This window comes from Panthera leo, chromosome D3 (genome assembly GCF_018350215.1).
Source record: "Panthera leo isolate Ple1 chromosome D3, P.leo_Ple1_pat1.1, whole genome shotgun sequence".
NCBI classification, from domain to species: domain Eukaryota; kingdom Metazoa; phylum Chordata; class Mammalia; order Carnivora; family Felidae; genus Panthera; species Panthera leo.
The window spans coordinates 5,017,252-5,044,448 of record NC_056690.1 but is presented as its reverse complement, the minus strand read 5'-3'; the positions used below and the strand labels follow the sequence as shown (position 1 = coordinate 5,044,448).

Here is a 27,197-nt window from a genome sequence, read left to right as displayed (position 1 = left end):
TGCAAGTGCGGTCAGGGAGGGGGGGTTCGTTCTTCAGCTTGGGGAGGAGGGAGGAAGGACCTTGAGGCCTACGGTCCTCTTCTGCGTCAGAGTAAGTGAGCTCAGGGGTCCTTTGGTCTCAAACCGCCTCCCAGGGACCACCCTCCCTGCAGACAGACGGACAGACAGACGGACAGGCGCCCTGACTTCCCTCTCAACGGGCCTTAATCCACGCTCCTGGCAGCGTGTGGCCGTGACGGTGAACGAGCAGCAGCAGAGCATGTTGTTGGGGTGGTGCCTCCCGGACGGTTGTGAGCTGATTGGGTTAGCCCCTCGGGTCCGGAAGCTTCTGTAGGATTGGAGAGGGAGGGGTGCTCTCGGTGGAGACGCCACGGCTGGTTTTAGTTGGCATTTTCCCTTCCGGGCCGCAGGGGCCCCCTCGTTTCGGGAGGCGAGGCTGCCCCTGGTGGCTGCAGGGAGCGTCTCCTCCGTTTGTGTGGCCGGTTGGGGGGTCACCGCATCTGTCGGCGGGAGGAGGCCTTTGGCTGGTTCAGCCGCTCCCTTGGCAATCGCCTCGGCGGCGTGGGGGGAGGGCGTGGCCGAGGCTGGGGCCGTGACCCCTTGGGATATTAGCTTTGCTGCACCCCAGGGTGAGGGCCAGCCCGGGACCCCGCCACACAGGGGGAGGTAGCTGCCTGGTCTCAGGGTCACCTCTGATCCGCCCGCCCCCACCGCCTTGCACGTCCCCCGGGTTTCACCAGCTACTCAGCTCTGTCCACACGGCTGGTGCCTTAGCTCAGGCCTCCGTTGCTAAGACTGTCGCAGTTTTCTCCCACTGCTCGTGCTGCCTCTGTTCTTCTCATTGAAGAGCGGTCCGGACCCCTCTGGACCGTCTTTCTCGCTGTCCCAGACCACCCCGTCCTCCTAAAGCGTGGCCTGTGCTTCCTACCGTTCAGTCAGAGGGCCTTCCCCCGAAGCTCCCACTGACCTTCCCCGGCCCCTCCGGCATCCTCGCTGCTGGGGTCGGCGCCCCTGACTTCCCGGGGTCCCTGTCGGGCGGGCCCTGCAGGAGTGGTGTTTCTTGCCTGCTGGTGCGGGTCAGGGCCGGGTGCACGGGGCCCCCACTGGAAGGGGTGCTCCTGGGGCGGGCGCTGTCTAGGTCACATCTACCCCTGGCTCCCCAGAGCCACCCCCCTTCCTGGTTTCTGAGCCTCAGCCGCGTCCGCAGACGGGCATTAACGTTGCGGAATCGTGCGAATCGTGTTGCCGTCAGGCCTGCGTGGGCGTCTGTCCGGGCAGCCGGTCGGGACCCCTTCTCCTCGGGGTGACGGAGCACGTCTGCCTCCCTGCAGGTGTCTGGGCGCACGGTGACTACTGCAGAATCAACCCCAAGACCGGGGGCATCGTCATGCTGGGCCGGAGGTGAGGGGTCTTCCCCAGGCATCGAGGCAGGGACAGGAGGCAGCCTGCGTCTGCTCCCCGAGGGCCGGGGCCGGGCCCGATCCACGTTTCCGTGCCCCAGGGTGGGGTGGGAGGCCTGTGGCCAAGGCGCGGCCAGCATCCGTCCACAGTAGCAGCCGCCCTTTCAGACCTGGGATGTGTGGGTATTGGGCACATGCCACACCTGTGCAGGTGGGAAGGGACAGTGAAGGGACAGGTGTTTCCACACAAAGGGGACTCCCTTGTTGTCTGGCTTTTGGTTGAGAGAGAGAGAGAGAGAGAGAGAGAGAGAGAGAGAAGGTGGCTGGTGGGGATAAAGAGCAGGGGAGGGAGCCTTCGTGACGGGGCCCGGTGTTGCCATGTGGCAAGGCGGTGGTGGCCCCCACCCCCGATCCCCGTGCGACGTGCCTCACTCAGGAGCTCCTGTGTTTGTGACCGTGTCTCTCTTTCCAGTGACGGCACGCTCAACCCCAACGGAGTGCGATTCGGCAGTTCGGAAATCTATAACATTGGTACGCATTTTCCCTTGCTCCTGAAATTGTTCTTAGGTCATCCCGGAGGGGGGCAGCCTGTCCTAGCGGGGAGCCCCGGAGCCCGTTTTACAAAGACCCCGCCTTTTGGCATAACTCTAGCCCATTTGCCTCAGCCGTGGGAATGGACATTGGTGAACTTACCTGGTCCCCGTTGCTTGTAGCTGTAAGATCCCAGAGCGGTCGGTATTCTTGAGGTCACAGGGTCCCATCCCTGCTCTGTTACCTTTCATTTTCACAGCGAGCTTCCTTGGGTTGCTTAGTTGTGTCTGCTTTTTATGGGTGAAAAAGCAGCACAGAGAGGTGGTGTGATTGCTGGAGGTCACACAGCACCATTCAGCACGCTAAATAAGGACAGCTGCACAGTCATCCGTGGGCCTTTAAAATGCCCACCGAGGCCATAAAATCAGCCTTCCGAGGAGGTGGCTTCCTGCTGCTGTCACATCAAGGTTGTTTGCGCAGCCGGGACGGAGAAGTCCTGATCTGTCTGCTCCCAGCCTTTGCTCCCCCCACCAGTGGAGCCCCCACCACGGGCATTTGCTTCCTTTTTATTTTTAAATTCATTTGTAGTTAAGTAAGTCAGGCCTGAGTTTGGCTTCTTGGAACCATTCAGCTCAAGCTGCAGCTGTGCCTCTCACCGGCGATGGGCGTTCTGCTTGTCCCCCTGGGGGGCTCTTCCCCCCGGGGAGGGGGGAGGGGGGCCGGTGCGAGCGTGTGGCCCCTTGCCCTGTCTCTGCAGTGGAGGCCTTCGAGGAGGTGATGGACAGCCTCTGTGTCCCCCAGTACAACAAGGACGGGGAGGAGAGGGTGCTTCTGTTCCTGAAGATGGCGTCCGGCCACGCCTTCGGGCCCGACCTGGTGAAGAGTATCCGCAACGCCATCCGCCGCGGCCTCTCCGCGCGGCACGTGCCCAGCGTCATCCTGGAGACCAAGGGCATCCCGGTAGGTGCCCCGCCGGGCTCCGCCCCGCCCCCGCCCCCGCAGCCGCCACCCGGGAGCCCCCCACGCCGCCCGGCCTCTCCCGAGGAGCGAGCTGACGCTCTGTGTGTCGTTTGTCCGCGTTGCCTGGCAACGGCATCTTTCTTTTCTCTCCCACCGTCTCTCTCTCTCTCTCTCTCTCTCTCTCTTTTTAACCCTTCCCGACTTGCCTTTCGAGTAACTTGTGCTAAATGCCTGTGTTGGGAGGGTAGGCGGGCCCGGCCCTGCGCATCCACCTGGCTCCCCCCCCGCCCCCCTCCCCGGGGCGGGCTCGGTGCGTTCTCGGAATTATTAACGAGAAAATGAATTTTGACGGTACGAAGGGCCGCTGGCGGCTGCTGCCCTTGCCTTTGCATTTTGAGTTCTGCCCGTGGAAAGAAGACCCGAGTCTATTTAGAGGCTCGTCCCCCCCTTGCACTTTGCTTAGGCTCTGGGTGGGGGAGGAGGCGTGCCCAGATGGGATCTCAGCGTTCCCTCGGACCGCCGACGCGGCGAACGCGTCCGTCAGCCCACGGCGGAAACTGCCGAGTGCGTGCGCCCGCGCGTGTGCACGGAGCCCGCCGATCGCACCGAGCCGGCCCGTCTCCGAGGCCTGCGGAGTAGCTGTCCGCTGAGGGGGTGGGGCTGGGGGTGGGGGGCAGCTGGAGCAGGGCCCTGATGTTGCCCCGAGCAGGGGTGCATACGCGGGGTGCGGGCAGGGCCGGGACTTGCTACACCGTCCCTGCAGTTCTGTCACATTTTGGTTAAGGCACAGCTCGGGAGTTCTGTCTGTCTGTCTGTCTGTCTCTCCCGGTCGGTGACTCCTGATGACTCCGGAGACGGTGGCTCTCTCAGGGAGGGAGGGACACTTACTGCCTTCTCCCGATGAGGGCCTAAGGCTTTCCTTCGGTGAACCGGTTCTGTGTGCTTCTGGCACATTCTGAGTGACTAGAGTTTGATCTTCCCCTTGGCTTTCTCTTGTTGAGACGGAAAGTGTGTCCTTTGCTGCCGGGAGGGTTATTCCCCAGCCGTGTCCGCTCACGGGGATTCAGTGGAGACACGGGTCGTGGTGACCGTCTTTTGTCCTCAGCCTGGCGCCCGGGTCCCTGTCAGCCCAGCTCTGCCTCTGCCCGCTCTCCCCGGGTGCTGTCCCCTCTGGTTGGGCTGGGGAGTCATTTCAGGGGTTCCTCGAGGTTTTTCAAGGCCCCGTGTTTTCCGGTCCTCGTGCTCTGCCCTGACGGACCGGGTTGGCCCTGTGCGTTGCCGAGCTGGGGAGGGGCGGCCCAGCCAAGGAGACTCGGGGCCCTGGGGGCACGGCGAGGCTGGCGGGTGCCAGGCGGCCGCCCTCGGTGGAGAAGCCTGGCCCGTCCCGATGGGAGGCAGATGACGGTTATCTCTCGGGGAGGCCCGAGCTGGAGCTGGGCACTTTCTGCCTCCCTGCCACCCTTCTCGCCAGAGGAAACAGCAGCGGGATTTCTCCCGAAACGAGGCCTTCTTGGTTTTGTCAGCTCACGGAGGGTATAAATCATTAGCTCCCCTGAGTCGTTCTCGGACCTGTCGTGGAAAGCTTACACGCACACGAAGCAGGTGAGACTCCTGCTTTTCAGGGCGAGCGGGGCTGACGCCCAAGTGACAGGCAGTCCCCCGGAAGCCAGCGCTTACATCCTTAATTAGTTCACACGTCGCCTGAGTCTTTCGAGTGCATGAATTTTAATTACATCTCAGGTTTGCAAAAGTGGTGCCCGTGGAGGAGAGTTGAGGGCACCGGCGGTGTTACTCACGGGCTCTGTCCCGCCGTCTCCTGGCCTGACGCCCGCACTGCCACCAGAAGCCTGTTGGGACCACGGGCTGGGCCCACGAGGCGTGGGTTCGAGAGGGAGCTTTGAACGTTTGGGAGGCTTCTGACTGCGAGGAAAGAAGTGCCCCGGCCGGCCCGGACGAGGGTTCCGAGGAGGGATCTGGGGAGGTGTCGGGAGGCTCCCGGACGAGCTCCCTGGTGAGGGGATCGGTGACGAGGGGCAGGGAGCCGCCCGCCGCTTGCACGGAAGTGACGGCTGGGTCGGACGACACAGGGAGGTGTCGTGACGTCAGGAAAAGTAACTGAATAGAAGTAGTCTAGCGGCGAGCGCCGAGAACCCCACCCGCAGCGCGGGGAGGGGCGCTGGCACCCCCGACTTCACGCCCGAGGGGACAGACCCGGGTTGAGGGATCGGCCCTCAGCCCCCCAGACGCCGGCCGTGGTGGAAAGCCGCCTTCCTGGGCACACCTGCCCGGCTGCCGGGTCGCCCTCCGTCTGGCTGCCGGTGGAGGCCATTCGGTCTTGGTCGGGACACCCGGACGTCGGAGCCCGAGGGGTCTTTTCCCCTGAGGGCTCAGGTCCCTTTCTGTCTGTTTTCTCTGCCCGCCCTGGCAGTACACCCTCAACGGCAAGAAGGTGGAAGCGGCGGTGAAGCAGGTCATTGCTGGAAAGGCCGTGGAGCACCGAGGGGCCTTCTCGAACCCCGACACCCTGGATTTGTACAGGGACATCCCCGAGCTGCGGGACTTCTGAGTCGGACCGGCTCGCCCCACACTCGGCCACACGTGTCTGTGCTGTGACTTCCGTGGCTTCCAGAAAGCGCTTAGACATGTACAGCCCTTGGGAAGGCAAGCGTCTGCGGGCTTGGGGAAGATCGTCTCTGATGTGCAGCTGCATCGGGCGGGGGCCCGAGTCTCCCCGGACCAGAGGCCGAGAGGGAGGAGCGTTTGGTTGTGTGTGTGGCAAGGCTTCGAGGGTGTGTGTGTCTTCCCACGTGTGCCCTGGCACGCGCTGCCGGGTGCCGGGGCTCGCCCGTGTGGGGGCGGTCACGGCCGACGGCCTCGGCCACGGCCACGCTCCGGGCACCGGCTGGCTTTCTGGCGACGGCACACCCCCGCTGCAGCCTTGCACCTGTTGCTCTCTTTTGTTCTCTTAACGTGTGAAGCTGTGTGTTCTCCTGGCTCAGGGCCCGTCCGTCTGCTGTCGCCCGTGAACTGCCCCCCGTGGCCGACCACCCCTGCGCGTCTGTGTCTGTGTGCAACGCACCGGGTCCCCGCGGTTCCTGGCGGGGCCGTGTGCTCTGACCCGCAGGTGGAAGCTCCCTCTGGAGGACACGGGGGTTTTGTGCTTTAACGGGGTCCCTTTATCTCGCGGACTTTGAATGGTTTCAGAGCGTTTTAACGTCCGTTGTCTGCCGTGCGGGGGGCGTTCGCGGAGCTGGCCGTGCGCCCTGCGGGGTGGCGGTGCTCTCGGGGAGTCGGCGGGCCGCCCGGGCGGCCGTCACGGGGTCCTCCCCAGACGGAGCTGCCTGGCCTCGGGGGACACTTGCCGCGCCCTCCACCCGGAGCCCTGGGAGCCTCAAGTCGCAGCTGTGATACCCGCACTTGTGAATCGAGTCCCGGGTGCTGCAGCCGGTGGCTGGTACGCACTTTGGGTTCAGCGTGTTGATTCCTGTAATCCTAATGTTTGTTTCTGTACTTGTGAAAACTGAGCGCAACGAAAATCCTTCTCGAATCCCTTTTCTTCTGGATGACAAAAACTCGGGGAAAAAGCGCCATGAAGAATTTATACAATAAACATATGCACACACGCGCATATACACGTGCGTGCACACATCTGTTCACGTGTGGCGGGCCGGTACGTTTTCTCTGGAGGGGGTGACTGGATCCGAGGTCCCGATGCTGCCTGTGCTGCAGAACCAGCCGGGAGCCCTGCCTTGGGGGAGACGTTTGGCCACGTGGTTGGAGCCTTCCCGGGCCCCTGGTATTTAGCACCCGTCCGGGGTGACCAGATGGCCAGCGAGGACTTCTCTGCGTGGAGCCGGCACCCCAGAGGAGGGCGCTGTCCTTACCCTGGACTCCCCCACGGTTCCAGGAAGCCAGGTGTCTGGACAACAGCCCTTGTCATCGCAGGAGCTGTGGGTCTGGCCGCGTGTCACCGAATCTGGGCTCAGCCCAGCGGGGCTTCCTTTTCTCCTGTCCCGGGAAGCTGGAGGCAAGTGTGTGCCCGGGGCCGTGCGGTAGCTGCCGGATGGCCAGCGCGGGTCTGTGCCCTGCCCGCCCTCCGTCTCCGCCTGCCTCCCAGCTCCCATCGTGTTCCAGGCAGGAAGGAGGAAGTGACGGGAGGGCTGGGTGAGGGGCAGAAACCACCCCCCCACCCCCAGCCTGTCCCCTTTCAATTGGCCAAACGGTGGGTTTTCTGGAAAACCCACCCCTTGCACATCTGCTTGTGCCTGAGTGACCAGAGGTGGGCCATACACGGCCACCCCTCGCTGCAGGGGAGTCTGGAGGTCTGAGCATTTTAAACAGGACCTGTTACCTTTTTCCTATTCGTTTCCTGTTGCTGCTGTAACAAATTACCACAAAGCCAGTGGCTTAAAACACAAATGTATTACAGTTCTGGAGGTCAGAAGCCGAACGCAGGTGTCACTGAGGGAAAGTCAAGGTGCAGGCAGGCTGCGTTCCTTCTGGAGGCTCTAGGAGACACTCCCTTCCTTGCCTTTTCCAACCGCCAGAGGCGCCCTCGTTCTTGGCCGGTGGCTCATCCCTCCGTCCCCAGAGCCTGTGGCGGCTCCTGCCTCCCTCTGCCACACAGGAGACCTCTGAGATACGGTGGCTCCACTCGAATAATCCAGGATAATCCCCCTATTGTAACATCTACTGATTAGCAAAGCCTAATTCCATGTGCAGCCTTAACGCCCCTGACCACGGAACCTCACGTTTCCACCCGGCACGTCTGGGGCCTCGTCCTGCCTGCCTCACTTTGCCCGCCTGGCCGGGTCCCGCCGCTGAGGAAGACGGCGAGCGGTCCCCGGGCGGTGTGGGCCGTCGGGAGCCCTGGCGGTTGACTGACCCCAGGCTGGGCGCATCCTCCCTGTGGGACCGGCCTGCCGGCCCCCTCCCTCCCAGGACTCGGGCCTGACCCTTCAGACCGACTGTGCCTGAGGAGTGGTGAGAGCTTACTTGCTGTGCCCTTTGAGTTCCAGCACGACCCCCCAGGCTGGCTGAGCCCACGCGTCCTCATTAACAAGCCACGCTGGACAGCTTCATTAATGAGAGACGGATGGTCTGAACGACAGCCATCGAGCGCCCGTGGGGCGCAACCCTCCCCTGAGGTGCCTTGGCCTGGGCGTCGCCCTGCGAGCACCTGCCGGCCAGCTGCCTCTGCCTTTGCCACCCCGCCAGCCAGCGGCCCCTCCCTCCTCCTCCTTGATCCCCACCGTGCTCGTCCCCACCCCTCCAGAAGCACGGGGTCTGCAGCGTGGCCTGGCTGGGGTGGGGTGGGGGGTTCCCACGGCCTGCGGGCCCCCAAGCAGCTGTCCCTTCTCTGGGTCTGTCTTCCCACCTCCGGGAACCTTCTGTAGGGGGACGGCCCCTTCCCACTCACACCGTGCCCACCCCCGCCTCCTGGCCTGTGCAGACGATCCTAGAGATGTTGGAACACCGTGTCGGGGTCACTTGATCCCTGACCTGTCCCCCTTTTGTGCCGTGCTTCCTCTGCACTGGCCCCAAAATGACCCCTCTTGCTGCGGGCACCTGCCTGCTGGCCCACCTCCCTGCGTGTGAGCCCTGGGGGACCCCAGATTTGCTGCCTCATCTGGATCCCCGGCCCCTGGCGGGCCCCTGGCGGGCCCCTGGCGAATGGCTGAACCCACCAAGGCTTGGGAAGGGTGTCTCCCTGGCCTTCTCACCCGCCATCACTGTGGACGTGTGTGACCAGCAGAGACCCTCCCCTCCCCTCGGGCTTCGAGGTCCCAGGGCAACGTCTCATGGGGAGTAAACTCCCTTTGAGGGCCCAGCCGTGTCCCCTAGCCCCGGGCTCCGCCTTCACAGGGACAGTCGCGCACACGTGTACCGGGGAGAAGTTGTGTCGTTGGGGTACAGGCTCATCTGCTCTGATGAGCGCCCCCAAATCTGGCTCGGTCGGAAAGAGTTTTTCCCCTACGACAGCTTTGAAGTAAACGGGTGGGGTGGGGGTGGGGGTGGGGGGCTGGGTAGGTGGCTTTGCTCCGCAGGGTCACCCAAGGGACCCGAGTTTCTTCCGTCTGGTTGCCGGGCCCTCCCCCGCACGGCAGTCCCGTGCACGTGACCGGCACTGGCTCGCTCCATTCACACCGCAGCCCCATCCGCTCTGCTTCCGGCCCAGCGGCCCCTTCAGCCCGCAGGTGCACGCAGCGGGGCTGGGCAGGTGCGCTTCAGCTGGGCCACACCTGGCCTGCAGCTGGAGGGTCAGCCTGGGATAGAGCGCGTGTGTGCTGCTTGTGTTTCTGTCTCTGCATCTCGAAGCTAGACCGTGAGGTTCATGAGACAGACTTGGCTTTTATCGACATTCTGGCCGTGTGTGTGCACGTTTGTGGGTGTGCAAACGTCCGCGTGTGCGGGAAGGCGTGTATTTACGTGTCAACACGTGTATGTGGTGAATGTGCAGGTGTGCGTGTGCTGACCTCACACCCTTGTCAAAACCCAGAAGAGCAGGGCAGGCAACACGTCAGGTATTTCTGCTTAACGGTTTTTTAAAAATGTTTATTTATTTTTGAGATAGAGACAGAGCACGAGCATGGGCGGGGCACAGAGAGAGAGGGAGACACAGAATCCAAATCAGGCTCCAGGCTCTGAGCTGTCAGCACAGAGCCGGGATGCGGGGCTTGAACTCACGAACTTGAGGTCATGACCTGAGCCCAAGTCAGATGCTTAACCGTCCGAGCCCCCCGGGCGCCCCGGGTATTTCTGTTCTAATCCAGGGTGAGGGACGCAAGCCTAGCGCCCGCTCGTGGGCGGGCCAGCGGGAATCTTCCCCCGTCACACCTGCCTCGTCCGACTGTGGCTGCTCACGGCCCCACCGCCTCAGCCTCGGCCCTGAACAGATTCCAGTTAGGGGACAGTTTTCTCTGTGTGCAGGCCGAGCGGCTTTCCCTGGGTATTCCGCAGAGCCAGGTACCAGGCACTGAGCTTCTCTCAACCGGTGCCCCTGTGTTTGTCCCCGGGGCCGGTGGTCACCAAGGGTGGTGAGCCTCTGGTGCCACGGAGTGAGCGTGTCCGGCAGGGCCCGTGGTCAGCAAGGAAGGGAGAGGTGGTCTGACCGGACACCACGGTCGAGGCCTGTCCCGGCACACGGCGCTGAGCACGGCCTCGGAGGGAAGATGCCACCACGAGGAGATGGGGGGCGGCCCGTGGGCGGAGGAGAGCGAGCCTGCGTCCAGGTCCCGAGAAGGGAACGGACGGACCCGGGGCAACAGGGGGGGGTGGTTTGGAGAAGGTAGGGTACCGAGCCAAGCAGGGGAGGGGCCGTGGTGCAGCATGTGGGGCGCGGGTCGGGTCCCGAGAGCCACAAGGAAGCCGTGACGGTGTTGAGCCCAGCAGTGACACCGGTGGACGTGCATTCAGAGGGCGGGGGGTGGGGGGCAGCGGGAAGGGCGCCCGGTGGCGAGACTTCTTCCCAGCTTCCTCTCGCCTCCTCTCTCCTCTCGCTACGGCCCCGGCACCGCTTGTGCGCAAAACACGAGAACCCTTCCGGTCCAGCAAGCCAGTCGGTGTCGGACACACAGCCGGGACAGGCAGGATTCGTGTTGGCTCCGGCTTTGACGAGCCGCCGTTCTTGCTCTCCGAGCCACGGCTGCTTTTTACGTCCGTTCTAGAAGCCTGCTGCCGTCGCGTCCCCAAGTCTTCGAGACGGTCGTAAGCAAGTAAGTAAAGGCCTGTTACGACGATGCTGAAAATACATCACGAGCTAAGCACCGACTCCGCTGCCACGGGGGGTCGTGTTGGAGCGCACCCTTGACCGTCACGGCGGTGAGCGGATGGCCTCATGATTTCATTAGACGGCTTCCAGGGGAGAAACAGTTGTTAGCGGACTCACGTGCTGGAGGGGATGCCTTCCTGTTCTTCCTGCGACTTCCTTCTTTCCTTGACCCCAACGGCTAAATCACAAGTCAGGGTGGGTTTGAGGAGAGCGAACAGGGGTGGTGGTCCAGCGGCACCACACGGCCTGGACCTGGGTTCCATTTTCCGGGCTCTGACTTTATCATTCTCGCATTGCCGCTGACCATTTACCTGCTTGGCGTGGTCCCCTTCTTTGCGGTCTCCGCGTCCTTTCTCGAACCGTGACTCGGGATTTTGTTGGCTACAAGTAACAGAAACCCCACCCCAGACTGGCTCCAGCAGACAAAAAGCACGAGTTTGAAAACTGCAGTGCTAGGAGCAGCTTCAGGTGTGGCTGGATCCAGGGGCTCTGGCGTGGTCGGGGTTCCCTGTCTCCGTGCGTCAGCTTCGCCTTCCCCTGTGTTGACTGCATTCTCGGATGGCTTCTCCCCTCACAGTGGCAGCCTGGATACTTACGGCTCCAGGATGGTGTCCTCTCAGCGCTGGGAGGGGAGAGAGATCTGCTCCCTGGTGCTTCCAACCTGAGTTCCCATGTTGAAGGTCATTGGACCATTTAGATCAGGAGGAGAGCACGTGCTGATTGGCCAGGCCTGGGTCACGTGATCCCTCCTAGGTGTGGAAGCGGCTCTCCTTGGTTGCTGGGGCGGGTTGGGTGGGGGGTCCGGGAGGAGCGCGTGGGTTTCTTTTGGGGAGTGGGGGGCAGCGACCAGCCCCTCTCTTTCTTCTCATCTGTTCACAGGTGCTGGCCCGTCCTCCTCCCTCCCTTGCTCCTCTCTAACACCCTCTGTCTCTCTGCTCCCCAGCCCCAGCCCAGCTACAAGCCGTGGCCTGGTGACTGTTAAGATGGGTTTCCAGATTGAGAAAATCGGGGCGGGAGGGAAGCGCTCTGTTTTTCTGTGACACAAACTCTGGAAGGCAAAGCCTTGAAATCCCACTTGGCTTTCAAAAGTCTGCGAGACTCCGGATGAACGTTTAGCTGCCCCCGCCCTCCACAGCTGCAGCCCCCCGTGCTGGGCCAGGACTGGCTGGACAGAAGGGCTCCTGCGGGGCGGGGGGGGGGGCTTGCTCCTCCCCCCCCTCCAGCCCCCCCCATCACCTCTCTCCTCCTTCCCCTCTCCTTCCCCCTTCACGCTTCACCCGCTGCTCACCACCAGTCCGTCAGAGCTGGGCTCACATCCTTTCTCCCTGGGACACCTGTTGTGCCAGTCTGGACTGACTTGTTCCCATCTGTGGTGGATACACCCTACAGTGGCCCCCATAATTCCTGCCCTTAGCACCCACAGTTTTGCATTACCCCCTGCTCTTGGATGGGGGTGGGACCTGTGGCCTGCTTCCGACCAACAGAAGATGGCAAAGGTGAAGAGATTTTGCAGATGCAGTTAAGGTCCCTAATCAGTTGACTTTGCATTGATCAAAAGGAAGGCTATGCTGGTGGGCCTGACCTAATCAGGCGAGTCCTCTATATGAGGCTCTGGGCCTTCCCTGAAATCAAACAGCAGAGACTCACGGCTTTGAAGAAGCAAGCTACCGTGACTTCTATAGCCTCAAGGAAATGAGTTCTGCCATAAACCTGAAGAAGTTTGGCAGGGGATCCTTCCCGAGTCGGGCCTCCAGATGAGAACACAGCCTGACCTTCACCTTGATTGAGCCTGTGAGATCCTGAGCTGGGCATGAGCTAGGCCATGCGTAGCCTCCTGGCCCACAGAGGTAATACACAAGTGTTGTTTGAGCTACTGCGTTTGTGATAATTTATTATAGCTTATTATGCAGCAGTGGAAAGTGCGTAGACAGTCGCAGTCGCCCGGGCCTCAGCACGTAGGATCACGCTCCACTTAGCCCCTTTCTGTGTTTGAGTCCTGTCTCCTTTGTCCTGCCCAGGTCCTTGAGGATTGGGCTCTTCCTCCTTCACCTCTTTCCTGTCTCTCTACCCCTTGGTCCCCACCGTAGTCAAGGCCTCATTTCGGCTGGACCTGACACTGTGACAGGAAGCCATCTCTTAACGGTGGCTTCAGGCTTAGCGGGACCCAGGGGCTGAGACCATATCATCACGATTCGGTATCTGTCCTGGAATCTCTAAGGGCAGTGGAGTGTGGTGGTTAGGGGTGTGGACTCTGGAATTGGGTTGCCAGGTGAAATGAAGGATGTTCAGGGGGCGCCTGGCTGGCTCAGTCGGTTGAGCGTCTGACTCTGGCTCTCAACTCAGGTCTTGATCTTAGGGTCGTGAGTTCAAGTCCCTGCATTGGGCTCTGTGCCGGGCATGAAGCCTACTTCACAAAATAAATACGTAAAAATAAAATACGTTAAAAAATATAGGATGTTCAGTTAAATTTGAATTTTTTCAGGCCGTGAATAGCTTTTTAGTGTAATAGATCCCAAATACTACCTGGGACATAATTACACCAAAAAAAAAAAAAAAAGCGTTCACTGTTTATCCGAAATTCAAACTTAGCTGTCCTGTAGTTTTGCTAAACCCGGCAACCCTATGCTGAACCCAGGTACTTGGATCTGGAGTATGGTTGTCTGTGTGACCATAGAGAAGTTCCTTAACCTCTCTGAGCCTCATTTTCCTCACTATAAAAGTGGCGGTTAAAAGACTGCATCTTAAAGGGCTGTGATGAGGGTGAAGTCATCCCATGGCCTAGGAATAGAGGCAGGCACCTGGTAGATGCTGAATAAACATTCGCTAGTTACCTTACAGCCCCTAGTCCTTCCTTCTGTGTAAGCTTCAGTCTCAGGTTTTTTTTTTTTTTTGTTTGTTTGTTTTTCCTTCCGCTAAGGCCTGGGGAGGAATCCCATTGGCCTGGCCAAGGTCATGTACCCATCTCAGACCCAATCACTTTGACCAGGGGAACGAGAAGTTCTGATTGGCCACAGCCAGGTCATGTGACCGCCCCTGCAGGTGGCCTGTGGGCCCGCCCCCCTGCCAGCCTCTGCAGTGAGAGTGGGGGGTGGGGGGGAGGTCCCTTCCAGGTGATTCAGGGAGCCTGCTGACGGCAGAGGGGGTCTGCAAGGACTGGTTCCCAAGGCCGCGGGCTCCTCGGCACCGTTTGGGGGCATCCGTGAAACGGCCGGATGGAGGGGAAGTGCTGTTGAACTTGGAGCCTAGGGTACGGCCTTCTCCCCACCTCACCGGCTCCACCTTGGGCGATGGTGCCCGTGAAGGCCCCTGGAGGCCTTGTTTCGGGAGGGAGCCGGGAGGGAGCATGGCCTGGATCTTGCCCGCAAGAGTTCCCCAACAGAATTCCTGAAGAAAATTGGTTTTTCTGGTTCTGGACGTTCGCGTGTAACGAACGCAAGTGAGCCTCGCACGCGCAGACCGCAAATGCAGACTTGGGTTTTGAGGATCAGCCAGATGTAACCCGAGACGGGTCCCCTTTTGAGGGGCAGCAGCTCCATCTGGGGTAACCCTCTCTCTCAAAATTGTGGGGTTGTCGCAGCTAGCATTTCCTCTGGGAGGAGCAGTGCCTCGCGGTGGTGGCTGAAGGAAACCGGCAGGACAGTTTTTGACAGGCGTTCTGGTGGGGAGGGGTGTGTCTGTGTCCCCTCTGCTTGAACCTGGGTGGGCCGGTGACTGGTTCGATCTACAGAGTAGGACAGGTGGTGCCCGTGGTTTCATAGGCTTGGCCGGGAAAGCCCTGGAGCTCGGCCTCGTCCCTTTGGGGTTGCCCGCTCCGGGGGGAGCCCCTGACCACGTGAGAGGTCTGGGCATACAGGCAAAGAAGATGAGAACAGGATCTCAAAGAGTTGCTTGCATTCCTGTGTTCAGTGCAGCGTTATTCACAACTACCGAGGTACGGGAGGCACCTCCGTGTCCATCAGTGCGTGCGTGGATGAAGGTGTTTTATATCTGTGTCTGTGTTTCTACCTACGTCCGCACCGGTATCGTTGTACCTCTGAGATGTACCCACTGTTACGTGTAAATTATACCAGAAACAAAAAAAAAAAGCCTGGCTGCCTTTGAGGTCACCAGGCTGGAGCAGCCACATGGGGGCGCTCTGGTCCAAAGTTCCCGTGGAGCAGGTCCCCCGCACACGAGTGGGGCCATCTCTGACCCTCCAGACCAGCCGTCTGCCAGCTGAATATCATTGAGCGACCTCAGCTGACGCTACATAGAACAGAAGAATTACCCAGTTGGGCTCTGCCTGAATTTCTAACTGTGGAATCCATGAAATATAATAAAATTATTTTCGTCTGTGCTGCTAAGTTTGGGTTAGTTATGTAGCAATAGTCTTCAGAACGCGGCTCCTTTAGGGCCGAGCTGGTGGCGTAATAGTAGGAGAAGGTCGGGTGCAGCCTGGGGAAGTGTGGGGACAGCAGGAGCCTGCTCTGTGTCCAGGCGACAGCCATTATTGGGACGCACAGGCATAGGAGGCTGTGAATCTGAAGCAGACGCTCTGGGTCCAAGTCCGGCCTCGGCCAGCGGGGTCACAATGGGTGTGGGTTTCTCAACCACGCGGCCTCAGCTCTCCCGTCTGTAAAATGGGGTTTCTGCGAACTGCAAATTTGACAATAAGGAAGAGCTGTCTCCAGCCGATGGCCAGGGGTTCGACTCTAGCCTGCGAGCGTGTCTGTCTAGACTCCACTTGTTTTATTATTTGGATCCAGTATAGACACTGGGAGATTTCACAAGCTTCTCTTGCAGTCACGTGGTCATGACAGCTGGCATAGTGTGACCGCCTGGCACAGGCTGGACACCATTCCGCGGCTTTGCACGCGCGATTCCTCTGACCTCTGTCTCATCGTCATCCTCCCCGGGGCTCTGCCAGAAGTGATCCCAGCGAGCAAGGGGGGGCCGCCCAAGCGGGAGCCACGGCGGGAGAGAGGACCATGAGAAGACGTTCCCTCCGGCCCCTGCCCGGATTTAGGCACAGCCCTGGGGGGAGGGGGGACCCCCACACGTGACTGACGTCGATGTCGTGTCCCCAGGAGAGGGGGGTTCGCGGGAGACCTTCCTCTGGGTAACGGAAGAATGAAGTCGGTTTCTGCCAAGCCGAGCGTGTGTGGGCTGAGCCTGAACAGAAGCTGCCGGTTGAGCGCGCCCTCCCGGAGCGCCCAGGCCGGTGGCGACGCCTGAGCGGGCAACTCGTTGGATCCTCCCAGGTCCGCACGGAGAAGATGCCGAAACGGTCCCTGTTTTCACAGAAGGGAGACCGAGGTGTTAGACTTGCCTGGGGCCACGCATTAGCATGCGGGACGCAACTGGCATTAGGCCCCAGGCAGTCTGGCTGCCGTGCTGCCTGTGTGTCCCCCCCGCCGTGGCCCCCTTCCCGGGAGGGCCGGACCGGTGTCCTCTGTGGCCCAGACAGCGGGGCCCCATGCAGAAAGGAAGCCCGGGGCGGCCCGGCGCGTGGCTCTCTGCCTGCAGTCGGTGCTTAAGCACCGCCGGTGGGGACCAGAGACAGAAAAGGCGTCTGCGGGAGGGAGCTGACGGCTGTGCTGTCCCACCCAGCCTGGGCTGCAGGAGCTGACCCGCGTCACACAGCCTCGGGCTGGCCGCGGTCCCTGGGTTTCGGTGATGGCTGCCAGGTCCCCTCTGGGCACTGACTGCTGGGCCAGGTGCCACTTGCTGAAGGCGGCAAGCTCGTTTGTGTCAGCGGGGGCTGTCCTGGGAGCCGGGGCTCGTGGCTGCCACTGGGGGGCCTGCCGGACCGTCCTTCTACCGTGGGCAGGCTCAGGACCGCAGGCCGCAGGGGCTGGCGCCAGTCGTCCGGGCCCGAGGCTGGCCGGAGCGAATGACAGCCAACGTGGCCGTGGCACTCGCAGCGTGCCAGACGTCGTGCTGAGGCTCGTCCTGACGACAAGCCTAGGACAGACACGCCATCGTTATCCCCATTTCGCAGATGCGGACTGAGGCGCCAGGTTCGAGGAACTGGCCACGAGGGGGCACAGATGCGTGGGTTCCAGATGCCGGCCTTGACCTGCCGAACCTGTCAGGCGTCGCTCCCAGAAGGACGGAGACGATCCCCGTTTTGATAAGCCTCATTGTGTGGTCCCGTTTTGGGGTGGTTCTTGAATGTCTAGGTTGATTAAAAAAAAAAAATGACGCCCCAGTGAAAAAGATCAATTGCCGTGTATGGTTTCCAAGTCACTTGGATGCCGTCAAAAACCCTCTCATACGTTGGAGCCTCTAATTAGATTTGGAGGGGAATGAATTCAAGTGTCATGAAATTTTAAAAGAAAGCGTTCCATGAATGGTATTTCCCATTATTCCAGCTTGATTGAAATTGTGGGTTTTTAAGAGGATGCTATTTATACTCTTAAGACAATGGAGCTTTCAAAAGGATTGGATTCCTAGGTCTTCATATGTGATTTCTAGGGAAGTGGAAATTTTCAAATTTTCATAATGAATGTGTTTTTGCGGTTTCCCTTCTTTTCTTTCTTTTTTTTTTTTTTTTTTTTTTTTTTGGTTTTGTTTTTTTAAATACCTGGAGTAGGCAGTGTCTCTCTCCCCCTGATGGGAACCTCAGGTTCTTGCCAAAGTGTGTATCACATAATTGCTTTCATGTTCAGACCCGGCAAGAGCACGTTGTAAATGGCTGAGACACAGATGTGACAATTCTATTAGGCCTGGGTTCTTGCATGGTTGACCTTGCAAATTGAATTCGGGGAGGTCAGCCCTACCTCCTGGCTGCTGGATTTCACGTCCACAGTTTGGGGAGAGGCCTGGCAGGTGCGGGCTGAGATGTCCACAGTTTGGGGAAAGGCCAGGCGGCCACTCTGACCCTTCCCATCCCACATCCCCCGCCTCACGTCCTGGGGTCTTCCTCTGCTCCCCAAACAGAAGGCGGTGGCCGGTGATCGATGGGCTCGTGCCCGCCGTGGCATCATCAGCCACTCCGTCAAAGTGACAGTGTCATTTTTAATATTGCCTCTTCAGACCTGAGGTTTATTTTTAAGTTGGGAGTCAGCCAGCCTTTCCAGAGAGAGAACCACAAAAAGTTTAGGGCACAGTCCCTGACCCTGGATGCTGGGGAGCTTTTACACAATACCCATGCCCATAAAGATGCCTTCGGGGTGCAGGAAGTGTTCCATATTTTGATCCATGGGGTGGTTGCTTGAGCTGATACATGTGTCCCAAAAGTTGAGCTTTGGTGAGGATGTGGGGAAATCAAGCCTTTTGCCTTGCTGGTGGGGATATGACATGTGTGGCTGCCGTCGAAATAGTTTGGCGGGTCCTCAAAAAGGTAAGCGCCTGGGGGGTTCATCAGTTGAGCGTCTGGCTTCGGCTCAGGTCATGATCTCATGGTTCATGGGTTCGAGCCCTGCGTCGGGCTCTGGGCTGACGGCCCCGGGGCCTGGAGCCCGCTTCGGATTCTGGGTCTCCCTCTGTCTCTGCCCCTTCCCCGCTCATGCTCTGTCTCTCTCTGTGTCTCAAAAATAAATGAACATTAAGAAAAAAAAAAGGTAACTGTAGGTGTACCGTGTGACCCGGTGAGTCCAGTCCTAGCTATATTTTCCAAAAGACTTGAAATCGGGAACTTACACAGACATTTGCACACGCGTTCAGAGTAGTACCACTCAGAGCAGCCGCGAGGGGGAAACAGCCCGCGTGGCCATCGGCAGATGCCGGGAAGAGCAGGTTGTGGTCCGTCCACACACTGGAGTACGATTCAGCCGTAAAAGGAAGTGAAACTGACCCACGCTACAGCGTGGACGCACGTTGAAAACCCGCTAAGTGAGAGAGGCCAGACGTCGTAGGATGCCGCTCGCAGGAGACACGCGAGTTCAGGGGACAAAGCAGAACAGAGCTCACTGGGGGCTGGAGGAAAGGGCAGGGGGAGTGAGTGTTAACATGAGACTCTGTTGGGGAGGATGAGAAGTTCTGCAGGCGGACGGTGGCGATGGCCGCATGGCAGCGCGGCCGCGGTGCCAGCGAACTGTGCGCTTGTACGGGGTTGAGGTGGAAAACTCTGCGTTACGTGTATTTTCCCACAGTAAGATATAACTGAGATCTGGATGCTGGAGGGGCGCCTGGGGGGCTCGGTCAGTTAAGCCTCTGACTTCGGCTCAGGTCACCGTCTCGCTGTTAGTGAGTTTGAGTCTCACATTGGGCTCCCTGCTCTCTCAGCACAGAGCCCGCCTTGGGTCCTCTGCCCCCCTGTCTCTCTCAAAATAAATACATAAATAAAACTTAAAAAAAAAAACCTGATTCCCAGGTCCTACTCCTAGAGATTCTGCTTTTCACGGTCTGCAGAAAACGCATTGATGTTTTTATTTTCGTAGAGAGCACGAGCAGGGGAGAGGGGCCGAGGAAGAGAGAGAGAGAGAGAGAGAGAGAGAGAGAGAGAGAATCCCAAGCAGGCTTGAGGCCCAGTGTGGACCCCGATGTGGGGCTCGATCCCATGACCCTGGGACCTGAGCCAAAATCAAGACACTTAACTGACTGAGCTACCCAGGCGCCCGCAGGCGTTGATGTTTTAAGGAAGACTTGCTGTGAAAAATTTATGATCTGGAAAAAGGGCAAAACCCAGGCGTAGAAAGCCCTCAAGAAAAAGGACGGAGCGATCCAGGTTGAGGCTGTGCCGTCTGTAAAGGCCAGTAGGTCACGTCCAGGGCGGTTTGCTGCTGTAGGGCCCGCCCCCCAGGCCCCCCCCCCAGCCCCCCCCTCACCTGGCGGCTGGCCCGTCAGTCAGCGGGGCGGGTCCTGGGTGGTTATGATGGACAGAGCCTCTGCCCTCCAGCTTGCAGCGGGCCTGCGGAGTGAAATAAACACCGACAGGTGGGCTTGACTGTTCCCGCAGCGGAAAAGTCTGCCCTGGCTGGTAGAGGGGCCCCCTGTGGGACTTGAACTTGAACGAGGGTTGGGCCTCCCACAGGCGGAGGAGGGGAGGCCTTTCGAGGGCCGGAAGCTGACAAACCTGGGGCCCGGGACCGTGTGCCGCACGATGGGGACAGGCAGAGCCTAGTAGGGGAGGAAGGGGAGGAGGCCTCCGAGGGGGAGGGACAGAGTGGAGAGGACCTCAGTGCTTGGTGAAAGGTCGTTGGGTGGAGGCATTAATATTTGCCAGATGAAGTGATCTTTTTCTTCATTTATTTCACTCTTTCCTTGACCCTTTCCTGCCCGCCCCCCCCGCCCCCCCCGCCCCGGCAGCTGGGGTCTGTGTGAACCAGAGCCGTGAATGAAGAAGGAGAGAGACAGAAAGGGAAAGGGAGCTTGGGGGGCGGGGGGCAGAGAGAAGAGTTATTTTATAACTTTTACTTAAAAATTTTTTATTATTTAAATTTTTTATAGCTTTTACTTTTTTAATTTTTATTTATTTTTTATAGCTTTTACTTTTTATGTTTTTTTAAAATCTTTTTTTATTTTTGAGAGACAGACACAGAGTGTGAGCAGGGGAGGGGCAGAGAGAGGGAGACAGAATCCGAAGCAGGCTCCAGGCTCTGAGCTGTCAGTGCAGAGCCCGATGCGGGGCTCGAACTCACAGACTGCGAGATCATGACCTGAGCTGAAGTCGGACGCCCAACCGACTGAGTCACCCAGGTGCCCCTGTAGCTTTTACTTTTTGAAGTCTAGAGCTGGGTGTACAGGAAGACAGACAAAAAATAGGGAAAAAAGCATGATGAGGAGCAGGGTTTTCCTGCCCCACCCCCAGCAGACCAGAACATTCTCTGGACTGGAGGAGAAGCCGAGAGAGAAGACATTGCTGGGTATGGGGTGAGGGGAGCCTGGCTCCCCGGGTGAGTCCTCTGGCAGCAGATTCCTTATTGGTTCCCCAGATTCCTTATTGGTTCTAAAAGCAGAGGGGCTCTGGTTTCCTGAGGGACGGCCTGGGTGGGTAGTGAGCGGTAGGAGGGCTGGGATGCTTCGGCAGCAAGGAACAGAATGCCCAGAGAGTAGGGATTTAACGAGCACAGGCATTTAATGATCTCCTGTAACCTCCTAAGCCGGGATCACTATGAGGCTCTCTGGGCACCGTCTTTGCGAGTTACTTGGCCTTCTCCTCGCGGTCACAAGGTGGCTGCCACGGCGTCGGCATCACGTCCTCACACATCTGTGTCAATGGCAGGATGCGGGGCTGTGGGGCGGCCAGTGCAGCAAGAAGAATGTTCGTGGCCCTCCCTGTGGGAATGTTTTCCCCAGAAAGTTCCCCAGCAGCCTTCCCCTCTAATTGATCGGCCAGGGCCATTTCTCAGGGCCACCCCTAGCTACGAAGGAGGCTGGGAAGCAGGTACTGCAATCCTTCTTTTCTCCCCTCATTTTTTGCTTTGACATAATCTCACTAGAAGAAAAGTTGCAAGCATTGCACAAAAAAAATACCCATATCCTTGACTCACATTCTCCAAATGTTGGCATTTGCTTTATTCTCTCTTTTTTCTCTCCCCTCACATGGGCGCGCGCGCACACACACACACACACACCTATTTCTTCTGAATTGCGTGAGTCAGTTGCAGACATAATGTCCCTTTATCCCTAAATACTCCATTGTGTGTTTCCGAAAAACAAAGGCATTCTCTTACGTAACCGTGGCGCAATGATCAAAATCGGGGAATTAACATAGAAACAATGCGATGATCCAATCTGTCGACCTTTTTGCAGATTTCACCCGTTGTCCCCGTAATGTCCTTCACGGCAGAACAAAACCCCGTATCACACCTTACACGCAGTTGTCATGCCTCCTGAGCCTCTGTTAATCGCACACACTGCCCGAAACTTCCTTTGCCTTCCGCGACACTCGTCTGTTGAAGAGGACAGGCCGGCCGCTTTGCCGCGGGGCCCCTTGGATGGAGCTGCCTGGTGTGATTCGGTCGGGAGCTTGCAGCAGGACCGCATGGAGGTGATGCTGGACGCTTCTTGCCGCGTCGTATCTGGGGCCGCGTGCTGTGGACTGGTCCCATTTCTGGCAGCGTTAGCTTTGGCCCAGTGTGAGGCCGGGTCTGCCAGGGGGCCCCGCTATGAACGTGCTGTTGTAGCGGTAGGCTTTCCACCTCGAGAGTGGGAATGGGTGTGGGGGGTGGGGGTGGCCAGTGCGTGACATGACCACGGTCTTGCACGTCTGACTTTGTGAACTGGCCCCCCCCCCCCCCCCCCCCCCCCCCCCGCAGTCATTGCGGATCTTGAGTTGACGGGGAGGAAGGAGGTCCTCAGGAGACGCAGAGTTACGTTCTCTCCTCTTAGCTACACTTCTGAGGACCTACTGTGTGGCAGTCTCCTGGGCAAGACCCCATGGGAGGGAGGGAGCTAATATTTCTTGCACACCTACTATGGGCCACACTTTGGGTGAGGCGCTCACATCCACTCTCTCACTGAAATTAGCATCTCAGCTCTAAGGGCTGGTACTGAGTAGTGATTTGGGGGAGTGGGGGGGGGGACTTGATTCATTTCGAGAACCAGAGAAACCATTCACAGCTTCCCCGATTTCTCAATCTGCCTCACCTCACTTGAGTACAGTTTTTTTTTTTTAAAAAGCATCTGAACTATTTTCCATATCAAGTGTTTCAAGGACCTAATTATGAACTTCATTATAATTGTTCATTAGTTATATTTTGTTCAATTACTTTAACAAGTTGCCAAATGGAACACAAAGCCGGCAATTAGCATTATATAATTGTAACGAGGCACTCAAATTGGGTTATAGAGCGTTGTTTTTGCCTGTGTGTTTTCTCCCAGAGGAAGACAGACTGACGGAAGGTGATGGCTGGCCGTCTGTCCGCTCATCAGCTTCGTCCAAGCTGTCAGGGGTGGGAGCAGCCTTTTCTTTTGTACAAAGGTCAGGTTTGGAAAAACGGCGATGTATAGGGACGGTGCTCAAAATGTTCCAGAGCACGTTCTATTATATTATGTTATCGATGATGATTATATCATCGATGACGAGCTTTATATGACATTACGTGGCAGTCACTGTTTTAGGCACGTCTATATTCAAGAATTCGTTGAATCTTCCTGTCAGGTGCCTGAGGGTGAGTGCTGTCATTTCCCCATTACACAGATGGTGAAATCGAGGCACAGAGTCTGGGCCGCTTGCCCGAGGTCACACAGCCGGAAAGTGCCTCCAGCTCCAGGGTCTGCAGTCTTGACTACGACTTTCTATTGGTTATTGAGTCTCAGAAAAAATCGTATACTTGGAAAAATGTTGGTTACCCACTTTCTCCGATGGGAGACCATCAGCGAGAAAAAAAGCGACACTGAATTTTAGCCGCGTAATTGTTAATGTCTGAATGTATTTTAGAGGTAGGAATATGAATGCAGCCTTCTACAGTGTGTCCTAGAACGAGTCACACGCTGTCTCCCGTAGCTGCCCTTGACCCAGCGGCTGTGGCTGAGGGGATGGACCGGGCTGTGTCTGTAGGCTCTGTCCCCTGCTCACTTTGATCTGTGAAAGTTTCCACAGGATTCCATTAACTAAAATATTCACTTATCAAACTTAAAGGAGCTGGCTTGACCAAGAACTTTAGATTCTTTGGAGAGCAAGTGAAAACACCCAACCCATCTGGCTTTAGAAAAGGGAAGATCTGGGGAGCCTGGGCGGCTCAGTCGGCTAAGCGGTTAAGTATCCGACCCTTGGTTTCGGATCAGGTGGGTCAGGATCTCATGGTTCCTGAGATCCAGCCCTGCGTTGGGCTCTGTGCTGGCAGTGCAGAGCCTGCTTGGGATTCTCTCTGTCCCTGCCCCTCCTCTGCTCATGCACTCTCAAAACAAACAAACAGACAAACAAACAAACACACAAACAAGGGATGCTCTATTGGCTAATGCCACCAAGAAGTCTGGGTATGGATTTCAAGCATGGCTGTATCCAGGACCTCAGACCAGGTCCTGGGTGCATCTCCTCTGTCCCACCAAGGGTGCTGCCGCCCTCTGTGTCCAGTCACCGTCAGGCCACTGTCCTTGCCAGGTAGCAAGAGGCCACCGATGTTCCGTGTGCCCTGCCCCGGGGCCACTGCTGTGTCTCCCTGCGAGGAGACCTTCCGTGGCAAGCGACAGGTCAGTGGGCAGCCTGTGGGGTCTCCCTGTGCCTCTGAGCTGCACTCCGCCAGCGACCGGGACTTGGACCAGGATGAGGCAGCAGAGGGGAGGGTGGTCGGGGTGTGGGCACCTCTGCTCAGCACCTGTGCAGGTGTCTTGTGCAGTCATATCCACATGGGGGGCTCGAAGCCCCGCCCAGCTCCGCCTCTCCCCCCGTACCTTCCGCAGGGGCCCCCCAGTCAATCTCTTGCTTTCCATCAAGTCATGTGGAAACGCCTGATTTCATGTCAGCGCCCGATTCCCCGGTCGCCCAACGTGCATCCTTGTTATCTAGGAAGCTGGTCTTCGCAGGGCCTTTCCCAAGAGTTCCAGCAAAGTCCGCGGGCCTGACTCCCAGGGCTTGATATTGCGGGAGCCCTCCCTGTGGAGGATTGGCCACGCTCGGGTCATGTGGCCCCTTGTGGGTCTGCAGCTTGACTCCAGGAGAGAATGTAGCTCCCCAGAGGAAAGCCTGGGCCCTCTGCACGGAAGGGAAGGGGAAACGCTTCTGGTCAGGCTCAGATAGCAGACCGGCCTTGGAAGGCCGTGAGTTCAGAGGGCCCGGCCCTTAGCCAGCTTGTCCCGTGGGACTCAGTGTCCACATCTGGGAAATGGGCATATGGCACGCGGATCTCATTCTGTCTCTGTCGCTCCGTCTTTGTGTCTTTCTCTCTCTTCCTCTTAGCTGGTCTCCGCTCACAGCTCTCCTAACAGCGTCCATCTGGGCTCCGTGCTGTTAGCAAGAGCCTTGTCCAGATGGCCGGACGGGTTTAAGTTGATGGCCCAGTGTGCTAATGACACAGAGCTAATGCCTAATAATGATGAAAGGCAGTAAAACCTGCGTCTGGATCAGATCGAGATCCCTGGTCAGACCGTACTGCCTGCTGCGGTCCTGGCCGCCGTCACCAGGACGGTAAGGCCTCAGACTTTAGAAAGCCAGGGTTATCTGAATCCAGGGCTGGCGGGTTGCGAAGACCAGACCCCCTGGATCTTAGGGATCAAGTCACAAGGGAGCTAGCTTATTGTCAGCACAGCGGCCGGAGGGCTCTGGTCACAGATGCAGCGGTGCCTCGGACGGAGCTGTGTCCGCCAAGACACCCGGACGTGCACAGAGACTGAGTCGTGGCCTCAGGCCGAAAAGGGCCTTACGGAAACGATACCGGGGGTGATTACGGTGCTGTTGGGAAGTGGCAGAAAAGATGCTCCCTGAACGGGTAGATCGAGGACGTCCAGACGGAGAAGCAGGCACAGAATTAGCCTGCTGAGGCTGCCGGCCCCTGAATCCCTGGACAGCGGACACGGCTCCGTCCCCGGGGTCGCGTCTCCCTGTCTCTCTGCCGTCAGGTCGGCCCAGGTGCACAGCACTGTCACGCCCTTGTCATGGGGGGGGGGCGGAGGGGAGGCGGGGGATTGAGCCCGCGGGCTCGGGAGCCAGACCGCGTGGCCTTGACTCCCGGCTCGGCCGGGCAGTGTCTGTGCGACAGTGTCGGTGCGGCTGGGCACATGTCTGTGCAACATGTGTGCCCCAGTTTGCTCACTTGCATTAAAACAACTGTGTCCACCTCTGCAGGGCTGTGTAAATGACAGCATATGTGAAACGTGTTGAAGGAGCTCAAGCATTCCGAGTTTTAGCTCTCACCATTCTTCGTTTATTTACTTAAAAAAGTTCTTTAATGTTTATTTTTGAGAGAGACAGACAGAGACAGAGTGTGAGCGGAGGAGAAGCAGAGAGAGAGGGAGACACAGAATCCCAAGCAGGCTCCAGGCTCCCACCTGTCAGCACAGAGCCCGACACGGGGCTCAAACTCACGGACCGCGAGATCATGACCTGAGCCGAAGTCGGACGCTCAACCGACTGAGCCACCCAGGCGCCCCTCACCATTCTTATTTTAAACTGATCACGGGGCACCTGGCTGGCTCTGTTGGCAGAATGCGTGATTTGATCTCCGGGTTGTGAGTTCGAGCCCCACGTTGGGTGTAGAGATTGCTTAGATTAATAAAACTTATAAAATAAAACGATCAATTAGCATTTATTGGTGTGAGGCAGCTGCTGTTTTTCGTGAGGACGCACCCAGCGGGGAATCCCCCACATGCGGACAGGGGACTCACAGGACAGGCGTCTACCACGATAATTCACGTTCCTCTTTCTACTCAAATTTCCTTTTGACCCGAGCCCCGATTCCCCTGTGGTTTCCCGAAATCTCGTTCAGTCCTGGGATGCACCCGCCTGTTCGCCAGGACCGCTTCTTAAAAATGAAACCTGGGGGGCGCCTGGGTGGCTCAGTCGGTTAAGCTGCCGACTTCGGCTCAGGTCACGATCTCGCGGTATGTGAGTTCGAGCCCCGCGTCGGGCTCTGTGCTGACAGCTCAGAGCCTGGAGCCCGTTTCAGATTCTGTGTCTCCCTCTCTCTCTCACCCTCCCCTGCTCATGCTCTGTCTCTCTCTGTCTCAAAAATAAATAAATGTTAAAAAAAAAAAATTAAAAAAAAAAAAATGAAACCTGGGGGTGCCTGGGTGGCTCCGTCATTTAAGCATCTGACTTAGGCTCGGGTCATGATCTCGCGGTCCGTGAGTTCGAGTCCTGCGTCAGGCTCTGTGCTGACAGCTCAGAGCCTGGAGCCTGCTTCAGATTCTGGGTCTTCCTTTCTCTCTGCCCCTCCCCAGCTTGCGCTCTGTCTTTCCCTCTCTCTCTCTCTCTCTCTCAAAAATAAATAAAACGTTGAAAAACATTAAAAAAAAAGAAAAGAAACCTGCATGTCTGTATACAGTGTGTGTGTTCTTCCATTTGGCTGCAGTCTGCACCACTCCCTGCTGCCCCACACCTGCCCTATCTTACTCCTTTACGTGACTTAGCTTGGCCCCCGTGGACATCTGTGTTTATGATCCCAGAACCATAGAGCCGGGGGTTTAGGAAGACAAAACATGAAAAGTTCACACTTTTGCATGTCTTTTCACGGAAGTCACGTTCTGCCCTGAAATTGTAGACCCAGGGACTATGGTCTGTTAGGTGGGGCACAGAGGGTAAGACAAGTACGCAGAACCATCCAGCCCCCTGTGGATACAGGGGCCTCTCCTGGGCCCCACATGCAGGGCGTGGGGTTGGCTTCGTGGGCCCCGCGCGGTCATGGCCGCTGTTGTCTCTGCCGCCGGTTTCTTGTCTCTGCCCCTCTCGGGGCCGCTGACTTTTTCCTCGTCCTTGCAGCGAATGCCTTGGGCTGCCTCTCCTTTGCTGTGAACTGAGGTGCTAAGCTCTACTCCGGCAGGCTTCCCATCTACTTGATTCCCAGGGGCCCTGGGACGATCTGTCCCTGTCAAAGACCCCTGCAGACCAAGGCACGTCCCGCTGCTCTGTATGGCAGATGGGCTCACACCGTCTGCGGTGGTTGAGAGCTGATGCTGGCTTTCCGCGCTGGGGCCCCGCTCGTTTCTGAGCCTGGGCCACCGGATCCTGGGTT

General features: G+C 58.3%; 1 protein-coding gene across 4 annotated transcripts in view; it reads left to right on the top strand.

Moving 5' to 3' along the window:
• AACS (acetoacetyl-CoA synthetase) overlaps positions 1 to 16,873 on the top strand; it is a 63,720-nt gene extending 46,847 nt beyond the window's left edge. Inside the window, exons 15-18 of one of the 4 annotated variants that reach the window (XM_042910232.1) lie at positions 1,332 to 1,401; positions 1,873 to 1,931; positions 2,689 to 2,891; positions 16,643 to 16,873. In XM_042910232.1, coding sequence (XP_042766166.1) covers positions 1,332 to 1,401; positions 1,873 to 1,931; positions 2,689 to 2,891; positions 16,643 to 16,828 — 518 coding nt within the window. In that variant the 3' untranslated portion in view covers positions 16,829 to 16,873. Of the gene's footprint in view, positions 1 to 1,331; positions 1,402 to 1,872; positions 1,932 to 2,688; positions 2,892 to 5,319; positions 6,654 to 16,642 lie in introns of those variants that run through there. The other 3 variants (XM_042910236.1, XM_042910233.1, XM_042910235.1) reach the window with 3 other exon arrangements.
• Positions 16,874 to 27,197: the final 10,324 nt, after the last annotated feature.